Genomic DNA, 20,475 nt, shown 5'->3' with positions numbered 1-20,475 from the left:
GTAGGTTTTATAAGCCGATATATAGACCGACGCAGGGGGGTTGCTGCCACTAGCGCTGCTGCTGCTGCTGCTGCTGCTGCCGTCTCTCCGGCGACGATCGATGTTGGAAATAGCGCACGCACGAACGGGCGGCCCCGAACTACATCGTACGCGATATGTACGCGATATAGCTCCCCCACACACATACACCCTACTCGTACCTACACACACACGGCGACTCGCGCAAGTAGACAAGCCAAGGCAGAGCAGCCAACACATTTTTAAGGTAGTGCGCGAATCGTGTCTCCGTCGAGCGCCTCGGACTCCTGGCTCTTGCGAAGCACACAGCAAAGAACTCGAAGCTCCAAGTGCCGTGTTGGTTTTGCAGTGGCTCCGACCGATCGAAAGACGAGAGCGATCGCTTCGTAAACTTACTACTACCTACGAGGCGACGCTAAACCCAGAGACAGACACAAATCGAGAATCCAAAGAGAGAGAGAGAGACAAGGTGAGGAGAAAAATCGTCGAGCTTTGATTTGAAAAAAAAATAGAAAAAAGAAGGCGATGACGCGGAAAAAATGCTCGGCACGGATTACCACGATAACTGGCTGATGGGCCCGAACTCGTGAGTACATTAATATCGAATCGATAAAGCCTATATCTCTGTAGCATTGATTTCGATAAACCTATAAGCCCTTATAGCTTTGGCTGGCATGCATATAACATTATCTTCCAATCACGATTCTGCGTGTAATGCATAACATTTTCCTCGATCACGATGCGTTGGATCGCGAGCTAGGTGCATGCCATTTTTTTTTTGTACAGACTCCACTGTACGGACAGACTTTGAACAGATCTCAGTGCGAGTTTCGGGGGCTCCCTTGTTCCAACGAGCGAGGGGGTAGTTTGGTACGTGCGCGCGAGGATGCGGCTGATCGATGGCGGCTCAGAGACACACACAGACAATTGCATCACCGTGGCTCCTTTTGTTTCCCTCGTCATTTTCTTGTTTATCATAAAAAACGTCATTAAAACGTCGTCGAGACGTCACTCTAATCGGACCAAAGTAAGCCGCAAGCACGAGCGAGTCAATCGTCATCTATGCTCGATAGTCGAGCTCGTGAATATACGTAGCCGTACCACACTGATAGGCGCGCGCGCGCGGGTAATATACATGCACACACGCACACGAGTTCATTCAGTCAAGGTCGGCCTCACTGCATCATATCGCTCACCCACGCTCCTGGTCGGATACTAAATAGACGAGACACGTATTTTTCAGAATCTATTAATACCCCTTATTTGGGATATCCTTTGACTTTTTTCTAACTGGCGCTTTTCTTCCCTTGCATGTATGACGGAGCCAAGGGAAATATTCAATAGCTGCTAGCCGTTTCAGGGCTGCATCTTTCTCCCTCTTTCTCTCTCTCTCCCTCTTTGTTTCTCATTTTTTCCAATACAAGCGATAAATCATTAGCATCGCGGTGTAGTTTTACAGAGCTTTAATCCACACTAGCTGCAAGCCAACACCTTGTCGCCAACACCTTCGTGCTGGCTTTGTTGCTCTGTGATTTCAAGAAAAGGCTCGCGTGCTTTTCGGACCTGCAGATTGACTGTACTCGTCCTACGACTTGTTTCGGTATGCTCTATAGATACGAGCTCCTACGTCGACGATGTACAGACTATATTCGTTATCTATACGTCATCGGCGCTGAAATTCCTCAGAAATCGCCGACAATCATATTTACCGAGCTTCCAATTGTCAAAAATGAGACATCCGTTTGCTTGTGTAAGCGCTATCGATTCTACTTTTCTCTCTGTAGATACTTACATTGAATAGCCTCGAATCAGCTGCGAAAGACAAGCTACGTCGACAATTCGATTCGATTGGCGTGGGTGTCGGGTATCGTTGGACGCCTCCAGCTTCGGTCCATCCACCCCAGAACGAAAAGCACCCCAACCCACGAATCGAATAATAATGCCTGGGTCCATGTATATAGCACGATTCCGTGAGTCGCTCCCAAAAAAGGCCACGAACGATTCATCCTGTACACTCGGTCGGTCGTAACGTAAGCACGCGCACACGAGCATGGAGTATAGTTGCGCTGCGGCGTCGGCGGCGTCGGCGGTCTGGTGTCGGCTCGCCTCCCTCACCTATAGTACATATTTAACGTGTATGTAGCTACCTATACGGCAAAGGAAAACGAGAGTTGACTCGAGCGATATACGCGTAAGGGCGAGTCTCCGTGGCGGATGGATAGTCGATGGTAACGAGCTTAGTGGTTGTTCGTGCAGCCTGGACGAACAAGTAGCGCAGCTCCACGTCTGTATACACATCATCGATTTGCAGAGCTCCATTTCGTCTACCTATTCGTTTTTGCTCTCGCATAGTATCGTCACTTCTTGTATCGGTAAAACTGCATTTATAACTTTTGCTTTTCATTTTTTCCACTTACTTACCTGACCTATTGATTACAATTATGGTAATAATAGAGATAATAGAATGATACAATTCTTCGGACCAACTCAAAAGTCCGTGCACGAGATCCCATCGAAATGTCTCATATTTCATCGATTTTTATCGGATCAAATATATAAAATGCAACTTACTTGATTACTGCCGAACACAAGCGTAAAAACTCAAGAATTTAAACTTTCATCGCTCATTCGTAAGCATTAAAAAAAAGTGTATCGTGCATAAGCTATAAACGTCAGAGTCAGTTTGCACCCTGTTAAACAAACTGTTTATATTCGCATAATACGATGGGAAATGGCAAAGCACAGGGGAAATTCAGAGTAAATTGCATCGGCGTACGTGTCGGGACCTGTTTACATGCTCATAAACGCTTATAAATTAAACCAGTATACATTATGCAGCTCTGTATTTAAGCTCGGTGAAATGTGTCAGTGACTCGCGCGAGAAATTTCTGAATTTATCTATACATTTGGTAAAAGATCAACGTGTCACTGTCGGCCACTCTAACTTTAACTCTCCAATTCATTTAAATTATTTACCAGACTTGACGAAATAAAATCTTGTTAATATTTTCAGAAATTCGTACTTATGTACAATCTCCCTGATAATTTTCTTTTAATAACTGTCGTAACAATCTTTCAATCTTGTAATCTATCAAATATAATATATTTTTATATTATCATGTAAATAATCTTTTGGTACAAATGTATTTCTTTTTGCGGGATTGGGAACAATCTAGCGCTTCAACTGTGTCGTATACTTTTTAAGATTTTACTGCGGAGGGGAAAGAAGAAAGCGACCCTCTCGTACGTGGAGCTGATCAATATTCCACACAAACTTTGTGCTAATGGCAACAACTGTTGCAAGGGCTCAGCGTAAAATTTTCGTTCTTCCATCGATAAATAAAAGTGAATTTTTTCAAAAATTCATAAGTACCTTGAATTGAGAAGGTGAATTTAGTTTTTTATGCCTGCAACGTATACTCGTTTATTTATGAGTTTTATTTCGTATAAAATGAAACATATTTAATCGACTGATATGTTGAAAATTTCAAATTGCAAATAGAATTTGAATTATAGATCAATCTTCAATGCGAACCTATACTTTTATCATCTAATTCTTCAAATGAAAGTCTACCGATATCAGTAACACAGTTTAATAAATGTATATCAATGGAATATACATTAAATCATAAGAAATACAAAGTTACTAAAATAGTATGCATTTACAAATAGAATTGTATTTGAATTTTGAATCCTTGGAGTCTGGTTACTGTTAAGAATTCTCTTCAATGATTTGCCATTTATATCTCAGTTTGTCTTATGATAATGGTAAATCAAGAGACAGCATAAATCGTATCATAGAAAAAAATTCTAGTGTATTGACTTGCGATCGATAAAACTTCCTATTATAGTCTTTTTAAGGTTTTTATTTTTTTTCAGTAAAAAAAAAAAGTTTTTTCAATTGAAAAGATTTGAGATCTTTACACAGTCTTCCGCTAAACAATATTTATTTTGTAGGAATTATATTTATTAAAATTGAGTGCACACTTGGTCTCTGATATCTGGTCCAGCATCTAAGACATGTGTTGTTCATTTCAACATTAGCACTTTATAGCAACTTCAGACTTCAGACTCCCTAATCATGGCACATTTATCAAAAATTAAAGTATGTGGGCAAAGGTTATATCGATCGGTACACATTGACATTCAGTGAGCATCATTATACAGAGAGAAAAGAGAACCCCCCTCTTATAGTGCTAATCCGAGTACACATGGGCCAGCTCAGTAGGTGTTTTTCCCTTTCAATCGATCGATATGTTACGTTTTTCTTCATTTTTCGTTATGTTCACTTACACATCAGATCAAAATAACGTAAACTCATGCAATCGATTCCATGACTAATTCTTGAAACTTCCATCCATTAAAATAAAAATTATCCAATCGAGAACGATGAATTTCAAGTGCAACTACAGAATTTTTCATAATCTCGTGGCATCATCGCTTGGCATGGGAATTCATGTAGCTGTAAAAAATATTATTTATTTTATTTTATCCAGTGAATAATTTGAATTTAAAGTAGTAAAAACTTAACAAATTTGTCATGATTCACAAAAAGATATCTTACCTAACACAATATTATTCCCTTAGGATCTTAGAGCAGTTGTAGAAATAAAAAATAGAATCGTCGCAAATTACAAATCCTGAATGAATCTGCTGAGTGATATAAAAGTAAGGCAATTAACTTAAGTTGACTTCACAGAATAACTGTTCTTGAATCTGCAAATTTATAAGTTAGCGATGATTATCACTCACCCAATTATTTCAAGGTTCGCCTTAGCCAGTGTTGTAATAAAAATTTACAAACGCACCTTTGAACATTTCTACTGAATACTTTTCTAAAATGCTTTATTTTATGTGTACTATAAAAAATAAAATTTTGGAATATTATTCAGTGAAAACCTTGCAAAAAAGTTTTTGATAATTTTTGTTGTTACTTGGCTTCGATGCTTCCTGGTCACCAGTTTTTAAATTAATTTATCATTTAAAAGTAAATAATAAATGACTTGAAATTAAGTTCTCAGCACGTATTATTATCGACATCTGCATGTTGCATGCTACAGTACTAGAATTAAAAATTGAAAAAGTCAAAATAACGAGCATGTTTGAATGAGAAATTAAATGACAGAAAAAAATTTGATTCACTAAAAATTGCTGCGTACAAACAAATTCGTTGCATTGCAAAGAAATTAAATTCTAAAGTTGCTAATTAATATTTATTACAGAGGCCTCTGCACTAAGGTAGCTCTTAGAGGATGCACAAGCTAGCCAAGGGCCTTAATAAGAAGAAGAAAAAGCAGAAGAAGGGAAAGAAAGGAGAAGACGACGACGAGTTCGACCCAGAAGAATTAGAACGTTACAGACGCGAACGGGCGGAGGCCCAAGCTAAGTTAGCGGCAGAAGCAGCCGAATCAGGAGACGGTAAACCAGCAACCAACAACGACGAGTGGAGTAAATTCGCAGCTCTCACATCGGGCGTTGATTCCATTTTAAAAAAAACTCAAGACGATCTAGATCGTATCAAATCAACTTCATTCTTCCAACGCAAGGCTGTTGAACCTGAACCCGATCCCGAAGAGGCTCCGGAAGTCGTTAAGCGCAAAGAAGAACTAGCTAAACGCTACGCTGGTTTTGACAAAGACGGTAATCCCATTGAAATCAAAGAAGACGAAGATAAAGTAGTTCTCAAAGTTAACGAAGACGGTATCGTTGAGTTACCTGAAGATGATGAAGCACACGAGGATTCAGCTGAAGAGGATATTTTCGATACCACCTATATTGACGCTTTGCAGAATATCGAAGTTCAATTAGCTTACATACCAGACAGTCCTACTCAAGAAGAGTTAGGTGACGATCCTTTCGATACAACCAACGCAGACGTTGTTCTTAAGACAGTCGACAAAACTACCGGCAAAAAACTCGTTAGTCTTGGCAACGCAGTCGAAGTATTAGCTGGTCGTATCGACCATAAGAGTACTTGTAAGATCAGCAAAAATAGACCAAGAGTTCAGACCGATCTTTTACTTGACGACTTTGAAGTAGCTGAGCCAGCAGTCACACCAGACAATCCAAACGACGAAACCAAAGCAGATAATGTACCGAAAACTTTACTCGATGACGACAGTGATCTTCCTGACATTCCAGTTGATTTAACAAAACTTCCACCTATTATTCCACCAAGACCAGTTACACCCGCAGTTGAAGGAGGCGATCCAATTGTTGACGAATTACTCAAACCACTTGATGTATCTGAATTTGAAGCTTTTAATAAAACGGTACTAGACGAAATACCTGTACTAAATGACGAAGAATTCGATTTAGATGGACCAGCTGAGCCGTTAGTTTTAGAAGAAGCAGAAGATCCATTCGCTGAAAAAGAATCCGAAGATATCGACTTAGCTGAGGAAATAAGCTTCGTGGCAGCAACTTTCATTGACGAAGAAGATCCATTCGATACTACAATCGCAGAAAACATATTACCCGGTAAAACTGAACTTAAATTTATTGAAAAAGAACTCGAGCAAGTACCAAAGTCAAAGGATTCATCTTCTGTTCCGCAAATTCTCAAAGGTACGCAAGTGAATCTTGGTGTGGTAAAAAAAGATCTTTTAGGTGGATCAAGTACCGATTTGAGCAAATTATCTGATCAACCAATCAAACCTGTAGAAGAATTAAGTTACGTAGATCCGTTCGATACATCTAGTATACAAGATTTACCACCTGGTCGAACAGAGCTAAAATTCATCGAAAAAGAACTTTTGGGTGAGAAAAAATCTGTCTTAGACACTCTTGACGACGACGACTTTGATCCGAGGGCAGACGAAGTAATAGTACCTCAAAAGAAAAAACCACCACCAAGGCCAGCACCGATCAAAGAAGTTATTTCTGAGGTAACTTATTACGTTACTGACAACTCAAACACTCCACAAGAACCCTTAGATAGAGCAAGAAAACCTTCAAGACCCGAGGTGCTCGATATATCATCCAAAGTCGTTGCTTTTGACGTACCACCGACGAATCTTCTTGCGAGTGACAGTGAGGAAAAAAATTTACCTGGGAAACCCTTAACGCCTTACTACCCTCAAAAATCAATTGAAGAAGTTATTCCTTCTGGAGACGAGTTGGAAGAATCCGAAGTTGATCCCTTTGATACTAGTTTCGTTGCGAGTGCACCTGGTAAAACTGAATTGAAATTAATTGAATCCGAACTTCTGAATGAAGATCCGTCGATCAAAGCGGCAGACGATATAAGCGACAGTGAATTTGATCCACGATCTGACCATCCTGTTAGGCGCGTTAGTGACGTTGTCAGCAGTGCAGAGGTCATTGAGACATTAGTCAATAAAAGGAAAGCACTCGACAAAAGGCAAGATAGTATTTTAGATACAGAAGCACCCGATACTGTTTTTACCGAACCCTTGGAACCTAACGTCAAGCCTAGTACTATCGAAGAAGAAGTCGAGCAGAGTTACGGAGATCCGTTTGACACATCGCACGCAGAAGTGCCGCTTCCAGGCAAAGCCGAACTCAAATTATTAGAAAACGAGCTCAATCAAGTACCTGATCCGGGTCCAATACGAATTCATCCAGTTATCGAACAAGTCGCGAAAAGATCGGTTGTCGAAGAAGATCTTGACTTTGATCCAAGAGCCGGAGAAGAAAAAAAAGACATTTTGTGTTTAGATTCTGAAGAAGGGCCTGCTGATAGAGTTTTAACACCTATACAAAATACTGATTTGTCTGAGGACGATAAAGATCCTTTCGATACTAGTTTTGCCAGCATCGACCCAGGAAAAACCGAACTCAAACTTCTTGAATCTGAATTGATCGATCAATAACTTAAACGCTTATCCGTGTTCTTTAACTAAGTGTAAAAGTTAATCTTTCCAAAATGGATTCCAAGTCAAATCCGTTTTTGATGGACGATTTTCCCGCGGAGGCGGACGCTGCAATGTCAGCTGCATCTAACCCATTTCTACAAGATTTTGGTGATCCATCAGCTGTGCCAGAAGCGGTGGGTGGTGCAGAAGCTAATCCCTTTTTCAGTTTTGCACCAGATCCATCGTATCAACCACCTACTGATTCCACAAATCCATTCGCTTCTTTCGGAGTTGAAGCGGCTGCCGTGCCAGAGCAGGAAACCAATGTTTTCATTGCGCCCGAAGTAGCTACGGTGCCCGAACCAGAACCAGAGCCATTAATATCCGTCGAAACGACAGTGGAAGCACCTGTACCTGTACCTGCACCCGCACCTGCACCAGAAGTGGAGATACCACAGCAACCGGCTCCGTCTGTACCAAGTAAGCCGGCGAGGCCACCGCCACCACCGAGACCTGGACCTCCCCCACCACCAGCGAGAAATCCCAAAGAACTCATACTTTCTGTAACGGGAGCTATGGACGAAACTTCGAATGAGATGCTGGACCGTCTACAAGCTACAAGGACGCCGAGTCCATCGCTGATGCATTCGCCCTCGCCAACGCCGGAGCACAGCGTCGCCGAGATGCTAGACGTCGACGGTCGCGTACCAGAACTCTCTCGTGATACGAGTTCCCAGGACATTCTTGGTTTATACGATGCGCCTGCAGCTCCACCTGAAGCACCGATTCAACCTGACGTTGAGCCAAGCGAGACAGTGGCTCGTCGCGACAGTGGCGCCCCACCAACGACGCAAATTTCGGACAATCCCTTCGCTGACGTCAGCCAGGCGCAAGTGCATATAGAGGACTCCGCCGTTCAGCCTAAAAGACCCTCGCTTACCAGCGGCTCACCCGTTGCTGGTGAGTATTCGGCTTTCTTTGCAGTAGGTAAGAACTCATTTATCATCTTCATTTATAATTTATAGTCACTATTCATTATCTAAACATCATTTGCATTGAATCTGACGTTCATTGATCATTTCATTTTTTTAAATAAAATGAATGCTCTATAAAATTAAATTTTCTAGCACAACCTTCAGTTCCAACTGTATCCGAGCAAGCGCCAGTTGTGGATCCAGTGCAACCAGAGGAAACGGTTGATGTTTCGAGTCATTATGACACTGCTCAACCAACGGAACAATCACAACCTTCGATTCCACCTGGTGGAGGATTCGCAGATCTCCTGGGTGGTTTTGGCGCGGTTGAACCCTTACCCGACACAACTTATAATTCTGCAGTTAGCCCAGCTGCCGCTCAAGAATATTCACACTCTGCTTATCCAACTACTGATACGAGTGGTGGATTTGGAGCGTCAGTTGGTCACGAAACTGGCGATGCGTTTGACGCCTTTGCATCTAAGTTTGAAAAAGCTGCAGAGCACGATCATACTAGCAATGCTTTTGGTGATCCATTTGGCGGAGGATCGGGACACACAGCTATGGACACGAGCAGTGATGGCAAGTCCTTTCAAATTCCATTGCAAGTACGTGAGCATCGAAATTTATTGAAGTTTATGTATTTTTTACAGTTTGGGGCGACTCGTCGGGTGTATCCACTGGAGAACCGGTCAGCGGCTTTGGTGAAGATACTGATGGATTCGATTCATTTTTGTCAATGACTGCCCCACCACCAGATATTGCACCAAGAAGAAGAGGTTCCGGTGACTCGGACGAAGCCCCAGACTTCAGTGTTTACATTAAGTGAGTATTAAAAGTTTCTAAGACAGTCATAATCGTTTAACTAACTCACGCTTATCTCAGGCCAAAAGATGGTGAGGAGTCTTACGTCCCGGGTGGCCCCGTACCGACTCTTGCTCCACCTCCAAAGAGCCCAATGCATGCAGCTTATACCGATTCAGCTCCACATTTGAATCCTTTCGACGCTTCGATGGGTCAGCAAGGCGTTCCTACAGACTTGGGTGGCGCAATTCCTGGTGAAATGAAACGTTCCGATTCTCAGGAGACACCACCAACGCCTCTGTTTGACGAGGACGTCAGCCAACCGCTCGAAGATTTTCCAAGAATCACGTACACCGGTGAAGGTTGGGAAATGCAACTGCGTATGCCGATCAAGAAAAAAATCACTGGTCAACGGTTTTGGAAGAAAATATTTGTTAAGTTGGTTTATCAAGGAGATAATCCGGTGTTACAGTTGTTTAATAGCAAGGGTGATAAAGATCCCTTTCAAGAGTTGCCATTGCTGGCTTGCTACTCGGTCTCAGAAATTGCGGCCCAGCAGTTCGACCAGTACGGCAAAATATTTACCGTTAAATTACAGTACATATTTTATAAAGAGCGACCGGGCGTTAGGCCTGGACAAGTCACGAAAGCCGAAAGGATCACAAATAAGCTCAGTCAGTTTGCGGCTTATGCTATACAGGGAGACTATCAAGGCGTCAAAGAGTTTGGTAGCGATTTGAAAAAACTTGGAATGCCTGTAGAGCATGCGCCTCAGGTAGGATATACATTTTTAGCATTTTGTGCTAATTTTAAACATTGAATGGGCTAAGTGTTATCTTTGTTTTCGAGTCAAGCGACGATTGAATCTTGCCATTCGGCGTGACTGCGCATTTTCATTTTTATATAATGTAGTCTCGTTAAATATTTTTGAACATTTCTGCATTATAAATAATCTACAAGAAGACAATGAAAATTGCGGAGCAAAGTTCGAATTGCTTGAATTCGCTACATTTTTTTTATACTCGTGGCTACCTATTGTCATAAATACTTCTGATTTTTTTTCTAGCGTTTTCAAGTATTATACACTGCACTGATTGTTTTCGGTATAACTTTTAGGAGACTCTTTTGCATACATATTTTTTATGTAATAAAGTCTCTTGCTTGTAATATCGGCTAAACAATTAAGCACTTTTGATGATTCTAATCTCGTTTAACTTGATAAACATATTTTCACACAGTTTTAATTTATTATTATGTAATACACTAACGAGACCTAACATTTTTTATTTGTCACACAGTTTCACTTTTTTTTTTTTAAATTTAGGGAGTAATTGTAATAAAATGACGTAAGTAATTACTGTTGATTGATCAGTGTATCGCTAGCAATAAAGGTTTATGCTCAGCAGTTTTGATTAAAATGATCGGAGTTAAAAATAATGCATTTGCAGCGTCAAAATATTACGACTTGCCTAACATGAAATCTGAAAATTTATGTTTCTTTTTAATTTTATATGGAAAAACTGCAAGTAAAAAAAAATTTCACGAAATTTTCAGATATACTGTTAAAGAAACAAAGTTTTTGGTAGAAAACTTTTTTTCAGTGTAGCATGTTGCTTCTGAACAAAATAGGCTCTTTTATAATGATAATTGAAATATTTGAAATTCAAACATAATTGTACCATTTTGTTTTGCTATTCAGTTTTCTATAAATTTATAGTGAAATGGTTACTTTTGTATTGTTTCTAGATATCACAGCTTTTCAAACTTGCATCTCAAAATTACGAAGACATGAAGCAGTTCTCAGTGGTGATCGAAGAGGCTCTTTTCAGGTTGTCCGCGCACAGAGATCGTGCTCTTCAGTACAAAATGGAAGAAGTTCAAATAAACGTCGTGGACGAGATCTACGTTGAACAAAACGCCGATGGGCACGTGGATAAGCAAATCGCTCGAGTGCGCTTGTTTTTCCTCGGATTTCTCTCTGGCATGCCCGACGTCGAATTGGGCATTAACGACATTTGGAGACAGGGCAAAGAAGTTGTCGGCAGGCACGACATTATTCCAGTCGCAACTGAGGAATGGATTCGTCTCGAAGCTATAGAGTTTCATTCGTGCGTTCAGCAGGACGAATACGAAAAGTCCAAGCTCATCAAGTACGATTAACTTACATAGATGAACAATTGTAACATATTTGAAAGTCATAAATATAATTTGGTACGTCAAATTTCATTACAGGTTCAAGCCACCCGATGCTTGTTATTTCGAATTAATGAGGTTCCGTGTAAGACCACCACGAAATCGCGAGCTGCCTTTGCAGCTTAAAGCCGTCATGTGTGTCACCGGCAACAAAGTAATTGACTCTAACTTCATTTTATTATATTGAAGAGTTGAAAGAAAAGTTATTGATATTTTTCAATCAACTTTTCATATTTTAGGGAATCACTTATTTCTATAAATGTTACTCTAATAAGATAGCTCCAATGCAAACTTCTCAAAAAATGAACGTAGAAATAATCAAGCAAGCACCATTCGTAAAATTTCTTCTTCTGCATTAAATTTTCATTTATGTCTGTGATTTGATGAACCACGTAAAATTCACTAAATTAGACGAAAACATTCGCGTAGAAACTTACTATCCATGAAATGAAATTCATCTTTGATACCTATTTAATTACCATTTAAATGAGTAATCAATCGAAACAACAAAAAGTACATCGCGCATCTCAGTATACTACTGGTTGTTGTGTACTCCCAAAGTACCAATTTCACTCAGAAAATGCTGATAGTAATATTAATTTTTAGGTTGAATTGCGCGCAGACATACTCGTCCCCGGCTTCGCTTCACGCAAACTCGGCAGAGTGCCATGTGAAGATGTGATGGTGCGATTCCCCATACCTGAATGCTGGATCTACTTATTCCGAGTGGAAAAACACTTCAGATATGGCTCGGTCAAGTCAGCTCACAGACGAACTGGAAAGATAAAGGGTATCGAGAGATTCTTGGGAACGATGGATACTTTAGAACCACAGCTAATGGAAGTCACCTCGGGTCAAGCAAAGTACGAACATCAACATCACGCCATTGTGTGGAGGATGCCTAAATTACCCAAAGATGGGCAAGGTAAATGTCATGCCTGGTTCAGTTAAATTTAATTTTTGCTAGACATTAATATGATACATCTTATTGCTTCAGGCGCTTACACGACGCATCAATTGGTATGCCGATTGAGTCTGACGTCGTACGACCAAATACCGGAGAAATTGTCCGAGTATGCCTATGTCGAATTTACGATGCCCGTGACACAAGTTTCTCACACAACAGCGAGGAGCGTAAGCTTTCAGAATTTTGACGGTGATGAGCCCCCGGAAAAATACGTCAAAAATCTCTCAAGGCACGAGTACCGGTGAGTAATAATCTTCAGCAAGGGCGTCTGAAACCGGTAACATGTTAAATATTTAATTTAATTTGCTACAGAGTTGGTATCGAGCATACGCAGGGTGAAGGCCCAGGAGCATACATTAGCGCGACGAGCATATCTACGCCGAAAAAATCGATACCAGAATCAACTCCAGAAGCCGAATCCGGCAATCACCATCAACCAGCGGCCCCGTCTGATTCTGATTCGTCCGACTAAATTTTTATCATCATTCTTGCCTATTATATCTGCTACTGAATCACGTGCGCACTCCCTCAATCGATTAAGTTGGTTAATTAGCAATTATTATATGGCAATGATTACATGTATGTTATTAGACAAAAATGAATATCGTTAACGTGTACTGTGCATATAGGGTACTTATACCAGTGATTGACCGCTTTCGACCAGTAAATGACCACTTTTGGATGTGCAATAATTATCGTTTTTCCTTATTAAATTATGATCAAACATAGAAAACAAGATGCATCGTTCACTAAAAAATTGAATTACGTCCATAGAAATATATTTTTAATTGTTTTTCATATGATATTTTCTAAAATGGTCATTCACTGGTACCCGGTCATTGATTGGTCTGACTACCCTATATTAAGGTGTCGAAAAAAACGAAAGTTTAGCAAGTCATTCACTCTCGTATGAAAATGATATGCGATAACTCAACAAATTAAGTGCGATTTTCAGGAGATTACAAAAAATTGACATTACGTGGGTTTTGGTCTCGTTAAAAAATGTTTGGTCGTTAAAAAGAAGGTCGCATTTTTTTTGGTAAGTCATAAAATAACATTTTCATGTATGGGTGCATATATAACGTATTCCAAGTCGAGTATTAATTATCATAATTTTTTCGAAGGCAATTAATCCAGGAATTAATGAAATAAGACAAAGTAAAGAAAATAATGATAAAAGTTTAACAAGTATATACAAATATTTTACACACTTGGAATATATTAAGATTAATGGGGTACATACAACTTAGACGCTCAGATATGAATATGTATTATTAGTTTTGAACCGATAGACGTTTGTCATTTCTTTCTTTATAAATTTGATGAAAAGTTATAAAAATTATTAAAGCCAATTACGGATGCTCAATTTTTTTCGTTTAAAGTGAAATTAAGGAAACAGTAACAAAATCTAGTGGAATGAGGGAACAAATATGACGGTACTGGTGAATAGAAGTTAAATCGATTATAATCGCGCATAAACTGTACGTGCCTCGTTGATTACAAATATACACATATATATATATAAACATTATATATATAAAAAGCATGTTTTAAAATGTATAATATTATTAAAACGTAAAAAGAAAGGACAATACCAAAAGATATATTTTTCCGTTTGTTGCTTAGTAAAAGATATTAAGCGTCGATGTGGTATTATATTAGCTTCGTAAAGTCCTGAGTAGGCCGCAAATTTTTTTAAGAGTGTCAAAAGACTCGGCATTTTTATTATCGATTTCGTTATAGCCACGTTGAATTGAAATAGATCAAAGTTCCTTTCTCGAGTTTTTATCATGTATTGTCTGTAGGCGATCATTTGCTTGCGCTCTTTCGTCAAAATAAAATTAAAGAGTCGAGATCAAACTATTGCCTTCGATGTTTTTCCAAAAGTCATAGTCTGGACACACACATATTAACATTGTTGTTGTTATTGTCATACGCTGCGCTTATACAGCTTCTTGAATGCCGATAAAAAAAATTTGTTCAATAGTCTTTTGCGCCTTAAAAGTCCGAAAGATTGATTTAAATATATTTAATGATGCAAATATGATGGAAAAAGTATTATCTAACTATACTCGAAGAAATATATACAACCGTTAAAGTTATTGTAATTAAGAGCCAAATTATTAAGAACATGTTATGACTTAGCCAGTGATATTTTAGTCTTGGCAATATTTGAATTTTTTTCTCATAGTTGATAATCGTTTGACAAATAAAATTAATTTGTTAGTATTCTTCTTTTGGCAATGAAAAATTGCTCCGTTTTTCAAGACGTTGGTTGAAAAATGCCACGTTCGATACAGCTCAACCAAATAATAAATTTTAAGACTATTCATAAAGTATGTGTACCCGCGACGAATCATTATAAGTCTAATCCTGAAGAGAACTTAAAAACTAAAACAATGTATATTGCAAATGCGTTTACGACATTTGTATACATATCTTTGCGTATGTGTATAAATAGAAATGTAAGTTTCAGTTATTTTTGAATTTTTTTTCAAAACATTTTTAAACGATTCTTGTAAAAGATTCAAGAATCGAATGAGGTTGCTCTAGTCATTCCAAGGTGGTGAGTTGTGTAATTTTTCGTGTAAAAATTAACTCTCACATTAACACCGAGTCATTAGTCTGTAAGAATCTAATTTTAAGCTTAGTCGTAATTAATTTAAGTTTGTCACTGTTTTTCCGGTCGAAATTTTGTTACTATTATATTAAGAGAAATATTCACTGTTTCTTATAGGTATACAGTAATTTTTTTCACGAATGCGGTAAATAGTATACCTTCTCTTCAGTTTGTTCATTAAGTTCTTGTCATATGTATTGAAGTATGAGTTAGTTAATTACTTATGAGTAATATATTATAGAGGTGAGTAACGTTGTTGAAAACCTCAGGTGCAGCCGAGCAGTCATTAGATATAATAAAAATACGTAAGAGAAGGCTTCAAATTCACTGTTTATTTTTTAAAAATATTAGATATTATGATTAAAATAAATAATGAGAATGAAAGCTGATTCTTACTGTATTTTTAGATATAAGAATTAGCATCAAGTTTTAGGTTTACGTCTATTATACGCAACAGCCGAATAAAGGGTTTAGAAAATTTAGTCCTCCGATTACCGCCACGTGTCTACCGTACAAGCTCTAAAATATAATTCACGTTATTGTTTTACTACTTGTTCGAATTATTTAATTATTACTATTATTATTGTTATTATTATTATTAAATTATCGCGGCTTCAATTTAGATTTTCTTTTTTCTGTATGAATTCATAAAAGTTTGAGAAAAACGTAAATGTCGTAAAGAAGGATATCGATAACAAGATTTTTGAACATTTTTAGTTGAAACAATCCATATTATAGCTACATATCATGAACAAATGAAAAGAAATATTTTTGCTGTTTGAAAAAATTCTATTGCAATAAATAAAAATATCATTTAATCATAATAAGGAAAAAAAATTATGCTTAATGACGAAAAATCTGTATCTGTAAATCAACAAATTAAAATTGCTTCAAACTTGGCGTAAAGGTATGAGAATATGTAAAACAATTGTATCCACAATGTTAACTATGTAAATTTCCAAAAAAAAAGTTATATGTGTAAAATTTCATGGGGAAGATTTGGAAAATGAATCTCGTTACCGAGAGAAAACAATTTCTGCAGCTTGTGATCTCATTAAAATTATTAATCATTCTCGGATGATTGAAAAAACGAACATTAAGTTGTAAGGTATTTAATAATTGTAAGGATAAATATCTATTGTTAAAAAGCGCGGGTAAAAAAGCAAATAAATTACTGATACTCTAGTGAGATTAAACATGATATTATTTTGTATAATAAAGTAATTAAGTTTAGAGATTATGATCAAGAGATTACAGAATTAGTTTGAATTTTTAATATATATTTCCCATGGTGTTGAATTTTGTTTTCACCAATGCGTACACGATATAAATATTGTAAATTACGAAAAATATTCAACTAAGCGAGCGAATAATATTTACAACAACTAATGAAAGTGGCTACATGGAAAAATATAAGTATAGCCTCACGGTAAATCCACGATTTATCCTCGATTATTATAGACGTCATATATGCACTAACAAAACATTCAACGGTGGTGTTCTGTAAAATGTTACCTTACATAAGTTTCTCGATGTTCCATATAGTGAACGTGAAAATTGAATTGTTAACGTATTTCAGTGGTGAAAATGGACATTGAACAGTATAATATACATGAATGTAACCTTGAAATAAATGATACTCGAAAAAATATTAATTTTTCGAGTATTTGTGTATAAAATAAATTTAATAAATAGATCGTTACAGCAAGTCGTTATGAAGTTTGCTTGAAAAAATGTTGAAATAATTTAGTTTCATACCGATATCGTATTCGGGCACACTTGGTTTGTCTGCAAGTTAGATGAAATAATGCAACCTACATAAACGTAGATTTAGTTGAATTAGTTGTGATAGCGCGTTAGCACATGGCAGAACGAGGAAGTACCATTGATTCTTTATACACACGATGACTAATGCATCTGAACGGAGTACACCGCGTCGATATTTATAAATGTCATTCACTGAGCTACTGTACCCGGGCCAATTTTTTATGTTGACTAAACAAACGAACTAACTTGAAAATTCAGAAAACCTGAATAATTGAAATTATTACTGCTTTAGAATTATTGACGCTCTGTTTTATCGAGCACAAGATGAACATTTAAACTGGAAAATGGAAAAATATTCTTATGCATTATGTATCATACTGCAAAGGGTACAAAAGTAATCCCTGAACTTGACGAATTGTATAACTGTATAACACAATTTAGCGAGTAATGATATTATCAACGGTGATGCTGACGACGATGATGATTATACCAAAAAAATATATATTCAAATGAAAAAGAAGGAAATATTAATTTGTGAATGAATATATCTACACCGTTAGTTAAATGGAAAGAAATGAAATAAAATAAAACCATCGATAAAATATATTGATCATTGAAACCACAACTGTTTAAGCGATTGAACAAAAAAACACAAGTCTCCAAGTGTGTAGTATTGTTATCAATTGATTGATTAATAAAAATAATCTGGATATTTGATGCAAAATTATAAAAAATAAATCATGTTTTTCTGCTTCTTGATTATTATCTGCATGTACTGGGAAAATAAAACAAGTGAAAAGTGTTAGGTGGCATACTATTCCAAACATAACCCAAACCCACCTTACAAAATTAAAAATTCAATTTTAGGCCTTGTCCATCAAAATTAATAAAGCTGCAACACAATTCACTCATAGTAACAATCTTATAACAAGCCAATCCTATTAATAAAACTGTGAGTACTAACTACTTTTGGTTGAAATAAATAAAAATTGTTATTTGGAAAGAAAAACGTAACATCACAAAATAAATTTTAATTGTGTTCAACGCTCATCATAATTTTTAATTTTATCTTGATTTTGTTTACATACAAACACTGGATATGACTTTTTAGTCAAAAGTATGTTTCCATGTCAAGTTTTTGAATATTTATCTTTTGTATCTCAGTCAATTTAGACAAATTACCTGGTTACAACATTTCAACTTCAATTATTTCATTGGTATTGAACAAAAACATATAGAACGACCCATTGTGTGTAAATAAGATAGACTAATGTGTTTTTACCTTCGAGCACGTGTACATTTCACATATTGTACTCGTACGGCGAACGTGCTTATATTAAATAAATGTAAGCTATTTGGACGCTAGTAATTTTTATCTTTCTCTCATTCTCTCGCTGTAAATTTGAGAGATGTACTTACCAGACTTTATCAACTAACGAGGATTGACGCGATGTTACCTTTTTGTTGCGAGAGAAATCAATCGGATAATGTACCCATTGATATCCTATGGTTTTAATCACTCGGCAAAATATATATATATATATTTTTTTTTATTTATTTATTTGTTTTTACTCATAATCAAAAAATATTTTTATTTACGGTTTCAACATGTAATTGTGAGTCTCCAAAACCTTTCCTTTGCTTCATCTTCTTTTATTTTCAAGTTGGTTTGCATAAGAAGTACTTATATCGCACTTATATAGTATTACGAGGTAACAGGACATTGATTTCTTTGCCAAATTATTATAAATTTCGAATGAATTGACTTATGTATAGATTAATAAATTTAGTATGCTATAAATTGCCGAGCAGCTTATGCATCTGTTATGGTAAAAAAATATTTTGAATTTGAATTATTATGTAGTCGATCGAGTCATAAGAGGCATAGAAGCTGTAAAATAAAAAATCAAAATGTCAGGTGCAATTTTCATCCTCAGCTCTAAGATAGGAATATACCGTCGACTCGGAGCAGAGCTCTTAAAAAAACTCGAAGAAACCGCGGGGGAAAAAGCAGCGAAAATGTCTCTCTCTCTGTCTCTCAGCTATGTGCAGAACGCGTTCGATATCTGCTGCGCTGCAGCTTGTCTGCCAATACATCGCGCCCTTCTCTCGCTCTCCCCACTCGGCGGCGCCGCGACGTTGTATTGCGAATGTTTGTGCGAGTGTGTGTGTGTGTGCGTGTGTGCGCGAGAGATGCAAAAAGTGCATGGTGCACTGCTGCTACGCGAGCGCCACCACACTCAGCTGTTTCGTGTTTATATGCGCGCCCGTGGCTGGCCGTCAGACTGTGCATATGGTTGATTCTCCTGAAATCTGCTTTTTGCATGTCTTTATGCCATATTCTTAAACTAGTGAAGATGAGCCAAAACTGGCTCGGTCATTCATTCAATATTGTTGTATTCTTCATGATAGGACATAAATATTTCAATTTTTTAGGGTCAGTTAAATTTGCCGTGAAGATATACATGCCAAATGTCACCTCCGTGGCATGTCTACATCTCAAAATCAACTCTATTTGCATGTACCATGCATTCTCATTAGCACCTGACCCTATAATAACTATGAGACCAGCTTCTATACATCCAGAGTAAAGTTTAAGTCTATTATAGGGCTTTGAAAAATGTTTTAAAAAAATTTCCCACGCAATTGAAAAATGTCTCGGATTTTAATCATGCTTCTGAATAATTTCAAACATACCGCCTGCTTTGGGTCGCTAACTCATTTTTGATGTCGCTAGATACGTAAATGTCAAGTATTATAGCCCAGCTTTCGATTGGTGTAGGTTGCGGGTTCAAATTTTACATTTTATCGATGCTGCGATAATTATTCTATTGAAAAATTCACGTGTGTCAAAAAAACGGTCACCTCCGTGGACATGAATATCTCGAGCTATGATCATTCTTTTTAACCGCTCGCCCCGTCAAAAGACTCGTTTTTCATGACCAAATTTCGGGTTGTGCGGAAAATTTTGTGCGTTTCTTATTTTTCTTACATAGTTGATCAAAGCAGCGATTTGTCACCTCCGTGTGTGTCACCTCCGTAACCGAAAATAGTCGATTTTAAGCATAAAATCGGACATAGTTTTCGTAAAACGAAATCTCAAAGCCCCAGATTCAATAATTATTCATATTTTATGGTTTAAAAAAGGGTAAACTAGTTCGCGCCGTTCAATATGACAAAAAAATTTTCACCATTTTTTCGTTTTCCATACCCGAAAAAGCAGATTTCGGGAGAATCAACCATATACATAAGAGAGAAAAGAGAGTCGAATATTGCCCGAGAGCTTGGAGTTGTAGCAGAGCTGCTGCTGCTCCC

The 20,475-nt window shown here is 37.5% G+C and overlaps 1 protein-coding gene across 1 annotated transcript; it reads left to right on the top strand.

Annotated features, from left to right (window-relative positions):
• Window positions 1-66: 66 nt before the first annotated feature.
• LOC106651665 (protein stoned-B) lies at window positions 67-13,492 on the top strand. Its single transcript, XM_023462267.1, has 11 exons — window positions 67-604; window positions 5,241-7,849; window positions 7,885-8,822; window positions 8,963-9,391; window positions 9,463-9,634; window positions 9,695-10,388; window positions 11,360-11,763; window positions 11,846-11,960; window positions 12,413-12,731; window positions 12,804-13,014; window positions 13,086-13,492. Exons 2-11 carry the CDS (start codon window positions 5,271-5,273, stop codon window positions 13,243-13,245), a joined length of 6,021 nt encoding a protein of 2,006 aa, XP_023318035.1. The 5' UTR covers window positions 67-604; window positions 5,241-5,270; the 3' UTR covers window positions 13,246-13,492.
• The last annotated feature ends 6,983 nt before the right edge of the window (window positions 13,493-20,475 follow it).

The sequence above is a fragment of the Trichogramma pretiosum genome, unplaced genomic scaffold (genome assembly GCF_000599845.2).
Source record: "Trichogramma pretiosum strain Unisexual culture from Peru unplaced genomic scaffold, Tpre_2.0 scaffold9, whole genome shotgun sequence".
NCBI lineage: Eukaryota > Metazoa > Arthropoda > Insecta > Hymenoptera > Trichogrammatidae > Trichogramma > Trichogramma pretiosum.
Note: the sequence above shows the minus strand (reverse complement) of the source record. Positions and strands in the feature narration are given on the sequence as shown.

Bases quoted from the DNA above. Each gene is read 5' to 3' on its own strand.
- LOC106651665 (XM_023462267.1), top strand. From the start codon at position 5,271: ATGCACAAGCTAGCCAAGGGCCTTAATAAGAAGAAGAAAAAGCAGAAG. The intron at 8,823-8,962 runs GTAAGAACTCAT...TAAATTTTCTAG, and splicing joins TTCGGCTTTCTTTGCAGTAG to CACAACCTTCAGTTCCAACT. The intron at 12,732-12,803 runs GTAAATGTCATG...TTATTGCTTCAG, and splicing joins ATTACCCAAAGATGGGCAAG to GCGCTTACACGACGCATCAA.